Source organism: Caloenas nicobarica, chromosome 21 (genome assembly GCF_036013445.1).
Source record: "Caloenas nicobarica isolate bCalNic1 chromosome 21, bCalNic1.hap1, whole genome shotgun sequence".
NCBI classification, from domain to species: domain Eukaryota; kingdom Metazoa; phylum Chordata; class Aves; order Columbiformes; family Columbidae; genus Caloenas; species Caloenas nicobarica.
This window is the reverse complement of record NC_088265.1, coordinates 4,508,441-4,525,136: the sequence shown is the minus strand read 5'-3', so window position 1 is coordinate 4,525,136 and position 16,696 is coordinate 4,508,441. Positions and strand designations below refer to the sequence as shown.

At 48.9% G+C, this 16,696-nt stretch overlaps 1 protein-coding gene across 1 annotated transcript in view; it reads right to left on the bottom strand.

The window, feature by feature from the left end:
* The window catches only part of LGR6 (leucine rich repeat containing G protein-coupled receptor 6), a 113,677-nt gene that overhangs the window by 74,271 nt on the left and 22,710 nt on the right, over window positions 1-16,696 (bottom strand). Inside the window, exon 2 of the mRNA XM_065649457.1 lies at window positions 819-890. Within this exon, the coding sequence (XP_065505529.1) occupies window positions 819-890 (72 nt within the window). The remainder of the gene's footprint in view (window positions 1-818; window positions 891-16,696) is intronic.

The window sequence follows — 16,696 nt, the reverse complement described above, 5'->3', positions numbered from 1 at the left end:
AATATTAGTATTTCATACAATGTAATAATAGTGTTTTGAAGAAACTGCGTATTCCAACAGAAGCTATTGTGTTGAAAGAAGCAACAGTATGAGAATAACACCTGGAGGTATTTCTCATGGTCAAGTGGAGTAAGACCATACAGGTGCAATTTATCCATGCAGAAATGGCCAACCTCAACCTTCTGCCCCCCAGGCTCCCAGTTCTGGGGCTCGCAAGGGATTCTAGTGGTTTCTAATGCTGACAGTTAATTTTCACACTTTCAGAAGTGGAGCCACTCCTTCACTGACACACAGCCACATGCCGTTTCCCGGGGATCGTGATTGCTGCTGTGCCTCAGTGTGCCTGCCCAGACTGCAGTACGCACTGGTGCATGACGGGACGCTCCAGCCTCCGGGGCAAATGTTTTGGAATTTGATTGCCTGGGGTCATTGCCATCTGAACTGCAATGTGCCCTGGAGCTAATGTGTCTCCAAGCTGCAGGAGGCTGTGAGGGGACCCTGCATGCAGAAGGGTGAATGAAATTCCCTGATTGCTGGCCCTGCTCTGGGGTACAGTGTTGATTTTCGCGTGGTGGATTGGGTCCTCTGTTATTTCGGCTTTTGGCACATGCACCGTCTCAGCCCAAGGGTAATGCCCTCAATCAAATGCTAGAGCTAGAATAGCAAAAAACCCCTCTCCCAGCATGCGGCCTCCTTCCATCTCAGCCTGTAGCCCAGTGGCGGCACTGGGGGTTGCTGCCAGAGCCACAGGCACCCTCTCCAGTGTCCCCACCACCACCCCGACCATGCCCTGCCCGGCGCGGCCGCTCCAAACTCACAGCTCCTCCAGGAAGCGAAGGTGACGGAGAGTGCGGGGCTGCAGCCGGCTGATGTTGTTCATGCTCAGATCTCTAGTGGGAAAGAAAGACAGAAGTCTCTGATCAATAACACTGTGGTTTGCACAGAATAAACCCCAGTGCCAGGCTCCGTGTCCCGTCTCTCTTAAGAGGGAATACAAGGAGGCCCTGAAAATGGCATTTCAGCATTAGCATCTTATCCCAGCCCAGGCTCTGCCCGCAAGGGGATGGAGAGAAAAGCACAAGCAGTATTAGTGTCTCACAATTTTTGGTGAGGAATAGGAAGCCCAGTGATGCTGGAGTAAGACAGTATGTCCCTAGGCTCAAAATTATCTTTCTGTGACCATTGGTCATGCCAGCCACCACAGGGAGCTTTTTCAGTGCGTGGACCCACAGCTGCTTTTGAGGACAAAGCAAGCCAGGGAAGAAGGAGCACATCCTATTGGGCAGGCCTGCTCTAAACTGGAGAAACTAGAGAACAACGCCAGGAACGGGGGATGGAGGTTGGCTCTGCCATTGACAAACTCTGAGTTTAGGGGTGGGAAGGATCTCTCTGGTTGTGCTTGTCTCAGTCTTTGTCATCTCCAGCTAAAGGCTCACCTCTTATCTGCTTAGGGTCTGACAGACCCACAGACTCTGCTGCAATCCAAGGGATCCAGGGGAGCTGCTGAGTCTTAAGCCCTTGGCACATTACAGAGCCACAGTGAGCTGCCCACTGCAGAGCTGTCATCGTCAGCAAAGTCTGTGGCAAATGGTGTATTAGACCAGCTGGTAGTCGGAAAAACCAAGGGTGCTTCTGGGCTACAAGGCTCTTCAGGAGGTCTGATACTTGATAGCACAACTCTGCCCTCATGAGCAGCCGCACATGAAAAAACTGTGCTTGTCAAGTCACCCAAGTCTAGAGGAAGCTCTGTCCAAGTGACTGCAACTGAGCATCAGTTTTTACACCTATGAGGAAAGATGAAACTGAATGATAAACTGGCGTGGTTAAAACTAATGAGAATGAATGGACCATATTCCCTGAGCAAAACAATCCTAGTCAAATGTCATCTGAGGTGCTGGGTAGACTCATATAATGAAGAATGGACTATTTTTGATCATTGTGTATAGACAGGACACCAGTAAGGTTTGAAAAGTGTCTAGTAAAGAGGCTTAAAATGCTTGGGGGTGTAGGCTCCTTCATTTTTCACTCCCCTCCCCAACTTTCTGACCAAATCTATTTGGTGTTGGTCAAGGCAGGTTACACCTAGGCAAGATCTAAAGCCTGACTTTACAGTTTCTCTGGAGATGTGTCCTCTGACAAAACTGCAGTTTCATGAGCCCTATTTGAAGATATTCCTGGCAAAGTTTGGTTTGTGGGGTTTTTTTCCTTTGTAATTTTTTTCCTCTCCAAAAGAAGTGATGGAAAGATCCCTCAAAGACCTATGAGAATCCAAAATTCTGTTTTCAGGATGAACACAAAAACGAAGTTATTGTCTGCATTGTTCTGTGTGCAATGCTGCATTCTATATTTGGATGATCTTGGGATACAACAGAAGGGTTAAAATATTATTTTGTGCCGCTTCTATTTTTATTTTTAAATCCCTAAGGGCAGTTGCTACTTAGCACCCATTAAAACATCTTTTCTCCTACATCAAAGTGTCTCCTGTTTATATTGTAATGAATCAGTCTGATGTTTTGACATGTTGTGAAACAATGTAAAAATAATGAAAAATAACATAAAATGAAAGGCAACGAAACAAAACACAGATATGAAACATCCAGTATCTCCCTGAAACTCCAAGGCATATTCCTTAAGTTGCCTTCTGCTGGCAGTGTAGGGAATACTGCTTGCCCGCTCACTGCAGGAGACACTTTTCAAACCTCATTGAGCTGCATTTCGGGTGCCCAGCCCTTTCCTCGGCATGATGGGGACAGCCACCTGTCCCCCACTGCCGGACAGGGGGACAGAGGGTACAGGAATGCACAGACCCTCAGCATCAGTCCCATCCAGCAGCTCTGCAGTAGGTAGCTGGTGCAAATGGGGAGGCTAAAAATGTTTCGACTCCTTCTTTCCCCTCCAGCTTGATCCATGCCCTGAAGAGGAACAAAATGCACTGGTTTCTGAAGAAATCTTCCAAAAGGCAGAGGAGAAATACCATTATGCTGTCACTCTGGCAGCCTCACAGCTCCACCTGGCATGACTTCTCTTTAAACGCCCCATTCCCCTCCCTCTTGCACCCCTGGGGCTCATGGCCATGGATGGTTCTGAGGGAAGGGTCTCTCTCTCATGGGGCAGTGAACTAAAATCCAGCCCTGATTTCCAAGACTATTGTATGGGGAACATTTTGGGTCAATTTATTCAAAAGTCACAGATATTTTGGGGTGTTTGGATGTTTTGGTGGTTTGCAGTCCTGCAGGACTCGAGTGCAACACATCTACACTCACAATACTGAAAAGGGGAGACCCATAGTGTAAACCCTGGTTGTGGTCTGCTAGCTAATGAGCGGTGAGACAAATATGGTGTCAACAACTCAGCTTTACTGTTAACTCCCCAGTGTGATATCCCACAGCAGGCCCACATCAGCTCCTCCAGAGCAGTGGACTTCACACCTGGCTTGGTGTGATGGATTTCCTGGACTGGCCATGGTACGAGGACATCATGGAGGGGATGGTGCAAGGGCAGATGGTGTGAAGGAAGAGCAAGTTCCTCCAAGGGCTGGAAATGAGCTTCCTGAGCACAGTCCTGGCCTCAGTGATTTTGCTAGCCACAAAAGTACGAGATGTTGCTCCACAGGTTGTCCGTGCTTGTGTGAAAGCTGAAGCACAAGATTCTTTCTTGAAGTGTTGTGGGAGTAAATATTTGACTTCTTACTCATGTAAAGATGTTGTTGACTGGTTGCTATGTTTTCTCAAGCTCATGTTTTTCCTCTTAGTAAAGTTTCTTGTGTTAGGTACATCCCCAGAGCATGCAAGAGTGGAAGTGCTTCCTGCCAGAGTAATCAGAGAAGCTATTTATCTCTTCAAGTGTTTGGGGCTGGTTACTTCAGCCAGCCACATTTAGTTAATTTTATAAGGAACTCATGGTATTTGAACCTCATTGGATTATTTTTTCCTTCAACATCCAGCGGAAGAATTAGGGATGTGTGGACTAAATGGACTAGAGACTCCTCTGACCTTTCTCAGCTCTCTCAATGACTTTGGTTTTCCAAAATAGCTCCCTCTTTTGAGTGACGAGCATCCAGTGGAGTCAAACAAATCTTGGGTCACTCATGTCTTAGCATGACTATTGTCATTTGCACAGGAGAAACCACTACAAAGATGGAGACGTTTCCATAGCAGGCATTATAGAAACACACAAAGAACATCATTCAGATCCCAAAGTCCTTTAAAATCTAAACAAAATCAGAAAGGTAGGAGAGGATACGGATGCTGCAGCTTCACCCAGGCTTATAATGTAGGACCAGCAGAGGAACGGTCCAGGTTCTTGCCTTTGAGTTCATGGGAGCACACTGCATCGGGGCACTGGCACAAGCTGTCCCTGTCCAAAGCTCCTGTGTTTCTGGTTCCCTGGTGACTGGCCTGTCTGTCCTCTCTGCAAGATATCAAGCAGAAGTAGGAAACCTTTTGCTGTCAAATGATTTTGCATGGCTATGATCTGAAATGCTGACAGTAGAGCGAACCACTCCACTACTCCAGGAACTGAAAGTCTGTTCTGGTATCACCCCCATTTACCCATGAAGCAATGTCTTTTAAGGCCTCTTGCATCAGGTGTTGAAATTACCTATGCTTCCCAATGGCACTGCACCAAAGCCATCATGGCTATAATTAGTGTGATTTAACATCCCCCCCTTCCCTAACTAATTCTAAACATTTATCGTAAGAATTTCTAACTTGTACCAGCAGGAAAACTGAGACACAGTTCATGGAAACTGAGCTCATGTGATTCAGCCTCAGACCTTACAACTCCTCTGGCCCTCGAGGGGTTCCTTAAATTATTTGCTTTGATGTCGCCTTCTTTCATGAGCAACCTTTGATTATTCACCGATTAGCTGATCTTCCTTAACAAAAAATGATGTGACACACACCACGCTTTGGGTACTCAGGTAGGACTGTCTGCCATGCCCTCTAACAGTGCTATGAGATGGTTACCACAGTGGTTTGGTTCATGGATGGTATGAGCTTTAGAGATCAAAGGAATTTATCTTTGGCATAATTGCTCGGGCAGGTGGGATGCAGGCTGTGCTGCTGGTGCCCTGAAATATGGAGCCACGGATGTCCCTGTGGGGAACAGCACAGTCCCAAAAGACTCTGTTCAGCTCTGGTGAAGGCACTTGCAGGACCTTGTGGAACTATATTATCTTAGGCCAAAAGGGAAGTTTTTTGTGTTACAATATGTGGCTCTGCGTGAAGGGCACCTTGTGATACTTGCTCACGATAGGCTTAAGCAATATCCTCAGGACGTAGCTCTAGGGACAGCGGGGTTGATGTGTCTCACACGAACTCAAGGTGTCTAAAAGCTGCCCACAAAAGCAGGAAGAGATGAACCCTCCCCATCACCCCCAGAGCTCCTGATATACCTCTTCCCAGACTATAAGCAAAGTGTTTCCCCAGAGATGCACTCTAACGTGCATTTACACAAGCAGAAGCCAACAGACCTAAAGCAAAACAGGTTGAAGCCACACTGGAGTAACACAACGAGATTGTGGTTGCTCGGTCAGGAGAGATTGAAGGTGAAGTCTGCAGTGATACGATTTTGGCCGAGGACAAGCACAAAACCTACAGAGCCAGATGTGCATCTAGCTCAAGACCTGCAAAGTGCCCATCACTGGCAGAGAGATGGTGCTCTCCTGGAAGCCATCACAGGGCTGGGCGTTTTCCTACAGAAAGAGCAGCTCCTAGCTATGGCTGGGAGAAGATATTCCCCAGCCGCTGCTCTCTGTACTCCAAAGGGGCAGAAAGTCTGGTCATTAGCTTCAGTCCCCTGAAATGCTCTCTATGGGTCCCTCTGTCACTCAGAATTATGAGAAGTCTCCTCCTCCTGGCTTCTATGGTACCTCAGTGAAAGCCCATGCATGTGGCAACAGCTGGAAGTGATGACAGACGTTGCCCAAGCCACTGGACGGGATTTTCAGTATTTAGGGAAATGGACCTCGTGCTCCTTTTTGTAAGGAGGCAATGTTGCCCCTGATAACATACCTGACTGCTGTCCTAAGGTTTTGAGCCTACAGGAAGCTAAGAATCCCAAATAATGAGTAGCTTCTCAAGCCCTGATTTGCTCCACTATATGAATATCTTCGCATTTTTCAAGATGCTCAGGGTATTAATGTGCACTCTTCCCAGCGTGGACTCAACCTAGCTCCTCCCAGTGTTGGTGCCAAACACATAGGTTCCTGGATGGTAAAAACGATCTTCCTTACACTCAGACAGTTGAGCAGAATTTTTTATGATTGTGGGGAGAAGCTAATGACCTGGTATCCTCTTGATTAATTAATTGCACAATTACAGCATTAAGGCCTCCCAGTCCAGCAGTTTGATTTCTGGGGAGCTGTACAAACCAGATCAAAATGCCCATCCTTACCCTGGAAAGGTCCAACACTAGACCTGTTCTTTCAAGGCATGAAACACTCTTGTCTCTGAAATCACTAGGAGATGAGCAATGTCTCTCCCTATCTTCTGGCCACTCTCATTAGCATCCAGTGGAAAATGCACAATTACAGCACCTTTAGAAAAGAAGCCCAAAGGCAACAAATGATGGCTTTAGAAATTCTTTGGATTATACTAGAGTGATTCATAAACGTTCTTGTTATCTCCTTTCCTCTTTATCTTGAAATCTCCAAGGTCACCGCAAAATGCCTGAATTGCTTGGGGTAAAGCTGGGGCCGATGATAGAAGGGTACTTGGAGCCATAGAACCAGTTGAAATTTTTCCTAGAGCCTGCAGGTTGAAAACTACGATAAAGGTAGTCTCCATAAAGAAATGGAGAAAGGGAAGATAAAGAGATCAAAGCAGTGAAAGCTAATTTGCATTACACCATATCTGGAGGCACCAGCCCTCCTTCAATCCCATATCACTACAGTAGGCAAGAGCAGAACGTGTTTCTACTCCCACCTCTCCATGTTTGAAAATAGATCAGTCATCTTAGATCATCCCCCATGAGTAGGCCCTATCCAAGATCTCCACAATGTTTCAATAATAAAGACTCAGCCAAAGCCAGTTTGCCAGCGTGAAATTAAGCCCATCCCTGCACTATCAAGTCTTCAGAAGTCTGGTCTGTGCAGTGAATAGCGGTGACCTATGGCAAGCACAACTCTCATGTCGCTCCGGCTGCTCCACTTCCAGCTCGTGCTGTAGCTGCCCTGGCTCTGCACCGTGTTATGTGCCCTCCACGCGTGAGAGCAGAAAGGGGCTGAGCAGAGGAACGATGCATTTCTGCCCCTGGGAATGGCTGACGTGAGAACAAAAAGAAATAACTTTTAGGAACCATCTGCCAGGTCCGGGTGGTCAGTGAGCATCATCTCATTCCAGGGCCCACAGGGTCTGCCAGGCGAAGGGCTCTCCCTCGACAGCAGAGGAAGAAAGGAGATGCTGTGGGGTGCACAGCCAGTGGAAGACAGAAGTCACTTGGCAGGAGCGGCTGCAGCCACATGGAGGAGACACTGCTGGGAAGAAGCAAGGAGCTGCCTCCAGAAGTCACTGTGCCATGGGGCAGAGGTGAAACTTGTATTGGAAGGCAGTTCTTCAAAAAGGGCAAAACCTCCCTTAAGATTTGCGCTTTGCTTTTTTAATCTGGTTTATGGCACTATTTTGTTCATGACTGTGAGGAACTGTCATCACGAAAGAGGGCTACTCGTCCAGGGATTTTCAAAGAAACTTGAGAAAGGCCCTGAAAATTGCAAACAGCAATAATACAACATCTGCAGAGTGGCTGCCTCCAGAGGAGAAAATCATGTTATAACCTAACACCTGCGTAGCAATGAGACAGTGTTCAGGCTTTGCTTTTCAGCTCACTCATCTTGGAGATGGTGTGCTTTGTGCCAAAACAAGTAAGCGAAGGAACAATCACGTCATGACAAGGCTGAATACATTTAATGCACTCAAGCAGGAACGGAAGGCAATAATTCACTCTGGAGCAGTTCAAGTTTGGGATAGTCTGGCATTGCAGATGATTTATATTTAGAGTTGGGCTTGGCAGGTGCTTTTATGGAACTGAAGTTTGGTTTTCTATTGTATTCAACCTGTCCCAGAAATAGTTTAAACCATTCTGCTTTGTGGCATGGCCAACTTTTAATTATCTCAGCTGGGAAAGAAGCACACAGAATTTCTCTCTTTTATTCCCTGGGAGGTGGGTAGTGCTAGGTGCTGCTGGTGACATGGTGCTGGTGCTGATTTGACATGGCCAGCCTTTTCAGCATCCTACGCCCAACTATCTGGTGGATTGACAGAAACACTCCTCTCCTGCCCCAGCCCTCTGTCCTTCTCTCCAGCCTCCTGTACCACAATATTGGTGTGTGGACTGAGAATTAAAAGACCAGCTAAGACCACGTGCTCCCAGTGCTGCAGTGGGAGGACAGACAACATGTCCTTGTGGTGGGACTGCCTGGCCATTGGTGTCCGTGATGGTTTTTGCAGAACTGTCTGTACTGGGCTACAATGTCCTGTCTGCATCGGCTCATGCAAGGTGACGGCCAACGCCAAGGCTCCTGGAGCTGGTGCTGGCCACCCGGCCCAAGGCAGGGAAGGACACAGAGGGGCTCATCCCCAGCCCTGTCCTCACAGTGCAAAGGCAGCTGGATTGGCCACTTGTCTTTGGAAATCGGATCCCAACCTTCGGTCCCATTGGACAAGGGTGTGATGCCAGAGCCATAGGGATGGATGAACCTTTGATGGTGACCAGGACAATGCTAAATGTTTTGCCTTCCTCATGAGACTCTCAGCAAAGGAAATCTCAAAAAAATTTGCTCTTGTATATGTTCCTGCCTTCCTTTTTCTTGCGTGTGTCTATGTAGGAGGATGGATTCCGACAGAGTGAGAAGGGAAATATCACCTTACTCAAGGAAGCAGAACAGGCTCTGGGGTGGGATTCACAGGTGACCCTGGCTATTGCCCTGAGTACCAGTGGTTGACCTCCCATATGGGGACAAAGTCAAGAAAAGTGAAAAAAACCCAGAATTTGAGAAAATTCAGAAGCATAAATACAACTTAAAATAGCTATTTTTGTATTATGTAGGCCTTATATCTAGGGCATTACAAAAACTGAGAAACACTTGTCTTCCTGCTGGTACTAGGGCAGAAAACCACAAGACTGATGTTGTGTTCAGAGATAGGATATTACTAGACATCTCCCAATGTTATCTGCAAGGGGTGTTGGAGGCCATGCCTGCCCATGTTCTAATGCAATATCAAAGACATCAGGGAGACATTTTTATTCCTACTGTTGGGCTAAATGAAAAAGGGTTGGGACATTTTTAGGCTCTGAATAAGGGGGAGGGGGCTCACCGCCCAGACATGGTTGAGAAATCTGGCAAGGGAAGTGTCAAAGCAGGTGGGGCAAGCTGCACCCAGGGGCAGAAAACAGTCACAGCCCAAGGATTCAGCTTCTGGCTCCACTCTGTGAATGGAGCTGGCACTCAGAAGGAAAATCTTGCTTGTCGCAAGAACACTGTGCTCGGGACCCTCCCTATCTCCACTTGGCTGACAAGGCAGGACAATGGAGGCAGTTCCTGAAGCAAAGAAAATTTAAATTCCTCCAGCCAATTACCTCATGGCAGTAAATCTTCCACCTCTCTTTCCCAGTCATTGGTGAAGCCTGTCTATTGTCTGGGGAGCCTGTCTGTCTGCCCCAGCACAAAAGGGAGAACAATCAGTGGGCTTGAGTAACATCCGATGTATTAAAAGATGGAAGAATAAAGCAGGAAAAGGGCCAAGGAGAGGTGGGTGGGGAGGAGATCCCCAGGAGGCTGCTCCAATGTGTGGGTGTCTGGTTTAGAGGCATCCAGCCTTGTCTGTCTGCTGCAGGTGTCTTTCAGGCTGGATGCTGGTCAGGGTAGTGCTGGGGAGGACTGGGGACTGTGTGGAGGTTTTCAGAGAGGGATTGTTGCTGGCCTGGAAGGGGATTGCTGCTCACAGCATTGTCCAAATCCTGTCCATGCACCCTAAAGTTATCTCTCCTGTGAGGTCAAGCTGCCTTGTCTTCTGGGAGCAAAGTGGGAAACAGCCCCTGAGTGCTGGTAGATCAGCATGGTGGGCATTGTTGAGCACCTCCTGATGCGTTCTGCTGCCCCTCTGCTCTGCCAGACACTGCTCTTCATCAGGAAGAAAATATCCTGTGCTACCAAGATCCAGGCTGTTGGAGAACAAAGTCTCTATTGCCGTCAGCCCTGATGGTCCTGAGAAGGGCATGAAGCCTGCATGTTCCCTGGTTAATTAGGGGTCCACATATGTCAAAGGAGGTGTCCTCTCTAGCCTTGCTGCTTGGTGCCCTCACCTGGCTTGCTGGAGCCAGCTGGGAGCAGCCTCACCCATTCTTTAGCAGCCCAAGGAACTGCTCTGCCTGAGAAAGACCAAGATCCTGGGGGATCAAATATGAATCCAGTCCATGTGTAATCAACGGGACACTGTTTGCCTGCTGTATCCTGCACAACATCTGTGCAAGAAATGAGAAGCAGCTGCAGTAACGTCTGCTTTCTGAGGATCTGTCAGCAGTCTGGAAGAACCAGGAGCTGCACCTGTGAACTGAGGAAGCTGAACTCCTCCGCAGTTTTGGTCCCTCCATCTGCAGTCCTCTCTCAAGTCAAATTATGGCCAGACTCCTAATCCCCGTCTTGCTAGACAAAATTACTAGAAGCATGAGAAAGAAGACTTAATGAAAAAAGACTTCCTTAAAGTAAAATGCAAGCTCTGATGAAACAAGAGAGCCCAGAGTTGTGCAAATAATGAGCAGACTGCGGATAACCAAGTGAGAGGCAGACGTGAGACTTGTTGGCAGTTCTGGTGCTGGCGGGCATCCCATCCGGCCAATGTCTGATCACCACCTCCTCCTGCCACTCCTGCCCCACCAGCTCTGCTCTGATGACCACCACGTGTGTAGCAAGTGCTTTGAGGTCTGAGTGCAGGGGACAGGGGAAGAAGCTGCTGCAGAGCTTTGGACAGGTAACGTGGTAGGACACATCCCAACAGCGTGCCCTGAAGACCTTCTCTCTGTGCAAGAAGTGGAGGCTGGATGTAGGCCACGAGGCAGTTGCAAACCAATCTGCCAGTGTCAGGACAGCATCTGCCTTTTCAGCTTTGCTGCAATCTCCTCTCTGCTTCACGCTTTTGGCAGCCTTTTGGCTGAGTGTGCAGCTCTTCTCCTTTGCAATCCCATTCCAATATCATGATACGTTTTTATCTGTTTCCTCTGGGACAGATATGTAGCTTGCCAAGTGATGTTAGCAGACACTTTTTGTACAGCCTAGGCTAGAGAGTTTTCAGCTGTAGCCCAGCACAGGAGTAGAGAAAGGGGAGCAGCAGAGAGGAGCTGGATGCTGCTGTGAGGAGACACAGAATGCTCAGCTGTATGCTCAGCCTCAGATGACTTCTCTGCCCTGCTTGAGTGGAGCTGACCTTGGACACAGAGACTGAGGCATTTGTGTGGGTAATCTAGGGAATACTGCGGGCTTTGACTCCCTTCCCACCCAGGATGTGGCCACTCTCCTTGGGGTATGGGCAGACACCTTCCCATGGTTGGAATTGTTGCTGGCAGCTTGATCCTGCATAAACCATCTTCACAGCCATGGCCCGCCTTGCTCTAGGTCCCTGTGGTTCTTGCTGTTTCTGTAGCGTGGCAGGAGGCATCTCTGAAGACCGTAGCCCATGCTGGCCCAGCACTCCTGTCCAGCTCCAGTTTGATCTTGCTTTTGTCTTGTGCAGTTCAATTGTGCAAAATGTTTCTTGAGGAAATCAATCATTGAGTCATTCGTTCCCTGTATTTTGGACTCAGCTTTGGGATCAGTAGTCTTTCATTGCGCCAACAGACTGGGGCACAGAGATAGACAAAGTCTTCTGCATTATGCCTCAGGGTTGACACAGCTCCCATAACCCACTGATCTGTTGAACATTGTGGGGGGAATCTGACACCACCATCACAGCCACAAAGTGAAGTGCTAACCCAGACTATTGTGGGGAATGATGGATGATGCCTAACAGCGGAGGGGAGACCTCACTCGTTAGCAGACTCTACAGGTGCTGTACAGATGTCCTCTTCTGAGCCAGCCCATTCGTTATCTTGAGCTGCTCCTCATTGCCACAAACCAAAGGTCAGTGGTCCTGCAGGATCCTCTGAGTGGTCCCCACACTGCTTCTGGCAATTGCAGGGTTGTGTCAAGCTGCCTTTGATGGATGTTTTTTGTGAAGTGGGGCTGGGACTGTGCCCACAACCTCTCCATTTGTCAGTGCCCCGGCAGAAGAGAGGTGCAAAGGTGCGTATCCCCAGTTGGCACTGCTCATCGCAGCAGGAACATCTCTACGCTTCTCAAGGCTTGAAATGTGAAATGCAGCCTGGGCTGGAGATGGCGATCTGTCCTCAGAATTAGGCAATCCAAACATTGTGAACCCAGAGCAGTGACTGAGCTCCTTGCACAGAAACCAGCGTTGTGCCCAGAGGACAGCAGAGACATGGGCTCCCAGCTGTCAGTGGAAATTTTTGAAACTTTGTCTCTGTTGGAGATGTGCAGCCTTATGCCTGCTCTGGTCCCTGTTTGCAGATGCAATTGGAAGCTGAGTTCTGTCATGATGGGACATGGCTCAGAGCTGTCCTAGAGCCGAAGTGGTGGTAGGTCAGGGAAATGGCTGGTGGGAGGTGCAGTTTCCAGGCACAGAATCATAGAATAATTTTGGTTGGAAGAGACCCTCAAGATCACCGAGTTCAACCGTTCCTCCACCCCTGGCACTGCCCCATGTCCTGAGAACCTCATGTCCGTCTGTCCAACCCCTCCAGGGATGGTGACTCCAGCACTGCCCTGGGCAGCCTGTTCCAGTGCCCCACAGCCCTTTGGGGAAGAAATTGTTCCCAAGATCCAACCTCAACCTCCCCTGGCGCAACTTGAGGCCGTTTCCTCTGGTCCTGGCGCTTGTTCCTGGGGAGCAGAGCCCGACCCCCCCTGGCTCCAAGCTCCTTTCAGGCAGTTCAGAGATCAGAAGGTCTCCCCTCAGCTCCTGTTCTCCAGCTGAACCCCCAGCTCCCTCAGCCGCTCCCATCACACTTGTGCTCCAGCCCCTTCCCCAGCTCCATTCCCTTCTCTCAACTCGCTCCAGCACCTCAAGGCCTTTCTTGGCATGAGGGGCCCAAAACTGCCCCCAGGATTCGCGGTTTTTCCTCCCCAGAGCCCAGCACAGGACGGTCACTGCCCTGGGCCTGCTGGCCACACCAGTGCTGGTACCGGCCAGGATGCTGGTGGCCTCTTGGCCACCTGGGCACACGCTGGCTCGTGTTCGGCCACTGTCGCCAACACCCCCAGCTCCTTTTCCACCGGGCACTTTCCAGCCACTCTTCTCTGAGCCTGTAGCGCTGCCGGGGTTGTTGTGACCCAAGATATGAATGTTGTTGCAGAGCTCTTCTACAAAGTTAATCACATTATTTAGTAGGCTTACATACCTGAAACGGAAGCAGTAAAGCATGGAAGAAGGAAAGAGGAACATCTCAACACAGTCAGCACTGATCGCTACAGATAACTCCAACAAGAGCACAGGAAATGGTGCCCACCACGCAGAAGGTGCATGGCAGGAGTTGCAGTGGGACAGGCAATGACCACAGCTTGGGGGCTGTGAGTGATCACAGGGTAATGTCTTTACACATTGTCCTGGAGCAGGGCCTGCTGCGGGGAGTGACCATCTTTGCCCACAGCTGTCAGGGGTCCTGGTGCCCGGGCACCATTTTTAAGGGGTCTTCTGCCTGGAAATGCAAAGGAAAACCACAAGGCACTGGGTGCGATGAGTCCTGAATCACCCTGAGACTACAGTACTGAGATTTCTGGTGCAGATCTGCCTATTCAGCAACTGAAAAAAATCTGGAATAGCTCTGCAAACTTAATATTCCAATAACACTTGGATGCCTCTCAGTGTCCATCAAACAATACATTCCTACCTCCCTGTTATATCCACCTGCATCTGTGCATTCCTGTCATAATAGTGCATGCAATTCCAGTCTTGCTTTCAACACCAGAGATGTCCATCTCCAGCGTTCAAATGCCCCATATGCTTGCAGAATGATGCAAATATTAATTTATCTTAAGGAGACATCAGATTTTCAAGGCAACCACCTCAGTGCACTCCAATTCCCTTCCAGCGATGGCTGCACTTTAGGTTCCAAACACATACATCCAGTCTCCAAAAGTCAACACTGTCTTAACAACCAGACTTAAAAAGTATCATCCTGATAGTTGCTGCCCACTCCCACAGAGGAACCTTGGCTGTGTGGGTGCAGGATTTGCAGTATCAGGCCCTGGACTCAGGCTGCAAGTGATGGAGCTTGGTCTGGGAGAAGCTGCTTGGTGACAGAAGGCAGAGCTTCCTGGGCATGGAGGGGCAGGTGTGGGATTTCTGAGCAAGGCTGGTGGTGTTTGTTCTGCAGTGCACAGGGGAACAGGCTCCAGCATGTGTTCTTGGTAAATAAATGAGATTATATCAAGAATACACCCAGCTCCTATAATTTACTTTTCATCCTAACAAAACCAGCCCTTCATGACTCTGGATATTGTCTACTTGCTTGGGCACAAGGGTTAACAATGAAGAATATTGGGTTTCTTTTATTTGCCTTCTGAATTTTGAACCTTTAGAGGCTTGGGAAACACCTTTTTCAAAGGAAAGACCCTCACTTCATGTGATTCCAGGAACTGGTGTTTGGTGCAGGAAACTAATAAATGTAAAGCTTTGGCATCGCCACTGGTCACGCGTGTGCTGCCTTCTGTGCTCCCATAATCAACAGCTGCCCAGTTCCTTGCCAAATGATCTTCCAAAAAGTGACCTAGAACACTGATATTTGGCTTTATGGAGACAATGGAGGCACTTTCTTATGCCAGGTAGGAAGTCAACTCCTAGGGCTGCTGCTGTGCTACCCCCAGAGCAAACAGAGGCCACTCAGCCAGTTTTGATATCTGACACATCTGCCCCTTCCCTCCTCACCAGCCTGCCATCCTTCAGCCATGCTGTGAGTAATATTTCTCAAATCTAGGGAGCTCCTTGGGACCAACATAAATGAAAGCAGTCCTTGTGCTTGGTGCTTAGATTTGGCACTCGTTTTACTTTTTCCCTGTTAAATGAAGAGCCCTAAGAAAAGCACCATCACAGAAAATAGTCAGGCAGCTCTTAGAGATGCTGCATGTGGAGCCAAATCACCATGTCCTATCACGTGGAGGGTGTGCCTACATCTATGTTGATATATATGTCTACATACACTGCACAAACAGGTGGGTTGGGGACACATGGCACTGGGAGGAGGAGGTTTGGAAGTGGCTGACCACCCTGATTCCAGCTGTGCCACTGTCTCTTCATGGGACACTCAAATGGTCCTTTCCCTTCGCTGGGCCCTCGAGATTCCTGGAAAACAAGGAAAACTGATCTTCACCACTTGCAAAGACCTGGGAGCTGAATCACGAAACCAACCAAACAGCAAAATGCTGTGGTGAGAGCAGGTCACTGTATGCCGCCCAATCACCTCCAGCATGTGTACATCTGCTGGGAAGTCTCTTGACTATGCCCATAAGTCTTGTGGCCCTTGGCCAGGGCAGTCAGTGCAGTGGTTTCAGCAGAAGCTGTTCTTTCTCTGAAAGCAGCAGCCCCTGGTGCTGCAGGGCTTCAGGCCGGTGCCCCAGTTGAGGCTGCAGGAAGGCTGTAAGGGCTTGGCTGCAGGGTGCAGGTCCCAGCCATGCCAGACCATCCTTCCGTTCAGTTTGTGTCTTCAAAGCACTCCGTTCCCGTTCTGCTCTATTAATATTGCCGCCTTCCGTACCACAAACTGTAAATCCTCCTGACAGCAGGGGAAAAGAAAGCAACAAGCCCAGATCTGCTGTACCCAGAGCGATGCTCCCTGCAGCCGCCCTGAAGAGAGAAGCTCCATCGGGCAGAGGCACAAGTAGCTCCTCATCCTGCTGGCACTTGCAGTGCGACCTCGCACGTCTGCAGCTGGCACCGCAGCTCAGCCCATGGCTGCTTTTGCTCTCAGCCCACAGTCCTGTTCCCAATTTCTGCTCTAAGACCAGCTGGTGGGTGTCAGATCTTCTTATGTTCTGCTCCAAACTTATCCCCATGTCCACGGTCCCCCCCATATGCACAGCTGGCTGCCCTTCTCTCCATGGTTGGAGAGGAGCATCTGCTGGGCGGCTTACACATTGCATTCCTGTGTGCAAACCCAGGATTTTGTTTTTCTGCTTACACTTACTAGATGAAAATGCTGCAGCTTTTCCCAGGTTTGCTGTTGAGCTTCCAGTTCTGCCCATGCCTACCCATGCAAGGCCCTGCAAAAGCACCATTGCCCCAATGACAACAACTCTTGGTATCTGCCACTTGTCACCAGAGGCAACTGTTATTGATGTTGAGTTGCACAGTAAGATTTTGATAGAGATAAAAAAGTCTAAGGAGGCGCAAAATGAAAATGTCATCCTTGGTTTGCTGCCGAGGAATTATTCTTTGTTAAGATCCGAACAGATATCTTAAGACATGGCAAATTCGTGTTCTACCATATGTTCACATGACACGAATTCAGCCCCATTCACTGTGTCAGTCTTTGCTTTCTGCTCTGCTCACTTTTTGCTGTGCTGGGGACTCGGCCAGCAGAAAATGGAACAAAGCAATGAACTTGCTTATTGCAGAGGTGGCTAAAAGGCCTTTGACTAACATTTGCTGTG